The 5,033-nt window shown below is 56.1% G+C and overlaps 1 protein-coding gene across 1 annotated transcript; it reads left to right on the forward strand.

Annotated features, from left to right (window-relative positions):
• The first annotated feature begins 280 nt into the window (after nucleotides 1-280).
• PNMA3 (PNMA family member 3) lies at nucleotides 281-2,625 on the forward strand. The gene has a single exon (XM_044234942.1). It carries the CDS (start codon nucleotides 328-330, stop codon nucleotides 1,717-1,719), a length of 1,392 nt encoding a protein of 463 aa, XP_044090877.1. The 5' UTR covers nucleotides 281-327; the 3' UTR covers nucleotides 1,720-2,625.
• Nucleotides 2,626-5,033: the final 2,408 nt, after the last annotated feature.

The following is a 5,033-nucleotide window of genomic DNA, read 5'->3' on the forward strand; positions in this document are numbered from 1 at the left end:
CGGGAGACCCCGCCGCCCTCCGCCCGCTCCAGCGGGACTGCGGCAGCCCGCGGGGGCGGGGTGGGGGAGGAGGGGGCTGTGGTCCCCCGCGGGTCGGTGGAAGGCGGGGCAGGGATCGAGCCTGGGCGGCAGAGGCGCCGCCCCGGGGGAGGAGGGTCACCTGGCGGTGGGAGGAGGGTGTGGGCATTAACCTCGCTCTCGCCCGGTTCCCGTTCGCAGGCTGTGGAGACCTGGTCTGTCTCCTGTCGCCCTGGGACTTGACTCTGATATATGTGCATCACGCAGTGATCATTCCCCCCTCAACTAGACTCCGCAGAGACTGGGGACATGCCATTGACCCTGTTGCAGGATTGGTGTAGGGGGGAACACCTGAACACCCAGCGGTCCATGCTCATCCTGGGGATTCCTGAGGACTGTGGTGAGGATGAATTCGAGGAGACTGTTCGGGAGGCTCTCAGGCACCTGGGCAGGTATAGGGTCATTGGTAGGATGTTTAGGAGGGAAGAGAATGCCCAAGCGTTTCTCTTGGAGCTTGCCCAAGATATTGACTATTCTTTGATCCCCAGGGAAATACCTGGAAAGGGAGGGCCCTGGGAAGTGGTTGTAAAACCTCGGAACTCAGATGGGGAATTTCTCAATAGACTGAACCGCTTCTTAGAGGAAGAGAGGCGGACAGTGTCTGACATGAACAGGGTGCTTGGATCGGACATCAACTGTCCTGCTCCAAGACTGGCCATATCTCCTGACTTCTGGACTTGGGCCCAGACCCTGGGGGCCGCAGTGCAGCCACTGCTAGAACAAGTGTTGTACAGAGAACTAAGAGTGTTTTCTGGGAACACTGTGTCCATCCCAGGGGCATTGGCCTTTGAAGCCTGGCTTGAGCACACCACTGACATGCTACAGATGTGGCAGGTCCCCGAGGGTGAAAAGAGGCGGCGGCTGATGGAATGCTTGCGGGGCCCCGCTCTGCAGGTGATCAGCGGGCTGCGGGCCAGCAATGCTGCTATAACTGTGGAGGAGTGCCTGGCCGCCCTGCAGCAGGTGTTTGGACCTGTGGAGAGCCGCAAAATTGCCCACGTAAAATTTTGTAAGGCCTATCAGGAGGTAGGAGAGAAAGTCTCCAGCTTTGTGCTGCGTTTGGAACCCCTGCTCCAAAGAGCCGTAGAAAAAAATGCAGTGTTACGGAGGAATGTGAATCAGGCTCGTCTGAAACAAGTCTTAAGTGGGGCTACCCTTACTGACAAACTTCGAGACAGGCTTAAGCTGATGAAACAGCGAAGGAAGCCACCTGGTTTCCTGGCACTGGTGAAGCTCCTACGTGAGGAAGAGGAGTGGGAGGCCACTTTTGGTCCAGACAGGGAGAGGATACCAGGGCTAGACGCAGGCGTAAGGTCATCTGCCAGAGCCAATGCTTTCAGAGCAGTGTCCTTCCCTGCCCCTGGCAACACTCTTCAGGCCAGGCCTTCCCAAGGCTTCAGACGCAGGAGGGGCAGAGGACAGCACCGAAGGGGACGTGTGCTAAGGGCCAGGTCTCGAGGTTCAGGAAAACGGAAACACCACACGTTCTGCTATAGCTGCGGAGAAGACGGCCACATTAAGGCGCAGTGCAGCAATGCTCCAAACCTGCACTTGGTAAGGCAGAGGAGACAGGCTGCGGCAGAGTCGGGAAATGGGAACTGGGCTTGGGAAAAGAGCCATCCCAAGCCCAAGGCCAAGTAGGCTCCGGAGAACAGGGCAGCTCCTCTTACTACAGGCCAAGGAAATGGAAGAGTTATTGCAAGAATGGAAAGGGGCAGTCCACACAAACAGCAGGGTACTCGAGTGGGGTGGAGGGGCAAAGAAGCCAGACCCAGGCTGAGCCCCCTCATCCTCTGTCAGCTGAAAGGGACTGCACTCACCAAGCCACACGGGGCTCAGTGATGGCCAAGAGCAGTGCCCTGAAGAGGTGCCAGAGACACAAGTGGCAGGCTGCCACACTCAGCGCATGGGGTGCACCAGATGCAGGCAGAGACTTCGACATCGCAGAGGCTGAAGAAGGTGCAGCTGGGGACTCGGTCATTGGTCCCATTGTCTGGCCACCCCTATATGCCCACCCCATGGGCTCCGAGCTAAAGATGCTTACTGGCCCTCAGGCTATACTGGGCCTGAAGGAATCTTCCCCAGGGCCAGTCCTACCAGCAAGAGTCAACTCTTGCACAACCAAGAGGAAATGCCCTGGAGCAGATGCCACACAGTCCAGCCCATCTTTAGCGTTGTCTGCACTGCTCTAGCGGAGCAAGAAGGCAAGAAGGCAACACCCTCGAGCACCTGCACGAGTGAGAGCAGGAGACCCAAACGCCCTGGTAGCCTAGCACCAGCCTACGGGCAACTTCCTTCCCGTACAGCCTGGAAGGGCTCTGAGGGCAAGGAGAGCAAAGACTGTGAGGCGAAGACCCCTGGGCCACACAGAGTCTTGGCTTAGCCTGAGAGGTGGGCTGCCGCATACCTGGCCGACCAGTACCTACAGCTGGCTCTAGTGTGACTGGATGTGCAGGGAAACTTTTGTTCCAAAGTAGGAAGAGAAAGAGGAGGAGGAAAGGAGGAGGAGAAAAAGTATAGGACAGGAAGAGGAAAAGGTGAAGGAGAAAGAGAAGGAAAAGGGAGAGGAGAGGAGGAGGAGGAAGGGGGAGGACTTCGTGGTGGGAGGTGTTTTTGCTGTTGTTTGTCCAGTGTCACTGGAGACCAGGAGACCACGGGCAAGGAGACCTGGGACTGGCCTGATGAATCACAGTTCAGCAGCTGCCAATGCCAAGGCTCGGATCCCTGCCAACCTGGGGAGCTGGCTTGGGGCACCCCTGAGTGGTCAGCCCCAGTCTATGTGAGGGGCACCCGGAGCCATCTGCCACCTACACTGGACTGGGAGATGTTAGGGACCGCCTCAAGGGTGCCAGCCTCTTGGGTCTCCCAAGGCGGAGACCCTCATGTGCATCCCCCGGGGCACGTCGCTCCATGTTCTGGGAAACCCGCTCGTGTCTCTGTGGGGCCCTTATGACCCACGTGTCCCGTTACTCCCCCACCCCACTAGGTCCCGTTCCTGTGCAGAGCCTTGAGGTGGGCAGGAGCCCGCGGTGGGTGTCCTGGCCCACCGGGGCAGCCACCCCCCAGCCCGGGGGCCTGCCGTGAGCCTCAGTGGCGACCGGGGCTCCGCTCGCGCTCTCTCCCAGGGTTGTGAGCTCCTCCGCTGCTTTCTCGGTGTAGATTTAAGCCGGCCGCTGCTTGTTCTCGTGGAGATGTGTGTGTGTGCTTCTCTGAGCGGCTGTCCCCGGCCCCATCTCCGAGATCCCCAGCCCGGTTCCAGGAGCCGGCCGGAAGGATGTACGAGGGCACGGCTGCTGCTCGCCCCGTGACCTCGGGAAGGAGGAACCGACCAAGGACCGAGGTGGCCAGCGGGAGTCTCCACGGGAACCGTGCTCTGATGTGCCACCCCGTTGTTTCTCGCGACTCCGTGTCCCCGGCTTGGCCGAGTGTCCCCTGCTGCGTTTTCCGCCCTCCTGGGACTGTCCTGTGCAGACCATGGGGCGGGACCAGGCCCCAGCATGTCGGCCAGAGGGGAGGGTGCGTGCCCTGGGGTGAGGGGATGTGCGTGGCCAGCGTCCGTCGTCCTGGCCAGAGGTTGATTGTGGGGCCCCCAGGAAGGGAGACTGAGGCGGGAGGGCCACGGTGTTGGGGGAAGCAGAGGCACCTCGTTTGGGACCCCAAGAGGAGGGGGAGGCCATGACCCATGGGCTCTAGTGGCCGTTAGATGTTCCTCTCTCTGTTGTCATTCCCTGTCTTCGATGGTTTCAGTAAATGTTTTCTTCAATAAAGTTAATTTCACGTGTCAACTGAGTCTTGCGTCTCCTGTGGGCAATTGAGGGAAGGATCTACTGGGGATGTGGGTGTAGGGGGGTAACAGTGGCCTGGTCAACATGGGAGTATACGTGGGGTGAGCTCCATGAGAACTTTGCAGTGTCTTTTTTTTTTTAAGATTTTATGTATTTATTTGACAGAGAGAGACACAGCAAGAGAGGGAACACAAGTAAGGGGGTGGGACAAGGAGAAGCAGGCTTCCTGCTGAGTGGGGGGTCCGATGCACAATTGTCCAGGAGCCTAAGATCATGACCTAAGCCAACGGCAGACCCTTAACGACTGAGCCACCCAAGTGTCCCAGCTTGGCAGTGTGTTCATTGCAAAAAGTGGTGAACATCTAGGGAACATTGGCTTATGGACCTGGCAAGGGAACAAAGCTAAGCAGAGCCAGATGGTTCCAGTGAACAGAATGTTGCTGGGAGTGTTCAGTGGCTGTCTGGATTCTCAGGGCACTTAGGGAACTTCCAGGAATAAGGGAGGGTAAGGGACAGCAGGAAGTAGCCAGAGGCCCCAGCATCCCTCCCTGTCTTATGGGGCCTCTGGGCATCCAGACCTAGAGCATCAAAATCAAGCCAGCCTGTGTTATTGTATCTGTAAGTGTGTGTACGAGTAACTCTGTGGAAGTATGTATGAGTTTGTGAGTGTATGCTTATAAGTATGTCAGTGAATGTGTATGAATATGTGTGAGTATGTAAGATTGTGTTAGTGAATGTATGTAAATGGGTGTTGAGTGTAAGCATGTATGAGTATGCGTTACTTTGTGCATGAGTGTGTGTGACTATGTGAGTATGCAGGTATGTGGGTGTATATGTGTTAGTGTGTTCAGGGAAAATGTGTGTCAATGTGTAAGTTTCTATATACGAGCATGAGAGTGAGATGAACAGATGTCAGTGAATGCACCTGTGTGTAAATGTATACATGGGTTAATGTGTCTTGTGTGTGACTGTGTGAGTATGTATGAATTTGTGAGCATGGACAAGTTTGTCTGTACATAACTGTGTGTGAGTCACTGTATGACTATGTGGGTGTCCAAGTATATATTTATGAGTGTTAATGTGTGTAAGTAGATTTGTGTCAGCGAATGTATGTGAGTGTGTGTGAAAGTGTTCAAGAGTAAAAATGTCTGGTGTATGAGTATGTATGAG

This window comes from Neovison vison, chromosome X (assembly GCF_020171115.1).
Source record: "Neovison vison isolate M4711 chromosome X, ASM_NN_V1, whole genome shotgun sequence".
Lineage (NCBI taxonomy): Eukaryota > Metazoa > Chordata > Mammalia > Carnivora > Mustelidae > Neogale > Neogale vison.

What these genes read in the sequence shown, in the direction of transcription:
- PNMA3 (XM_044234942.1), top strand. Translation starts at nt 328, where the DNA reads ATGCCATTGACCCTGTTGCAGGATTGGTGTAGGGGGGAACACCTGAAC.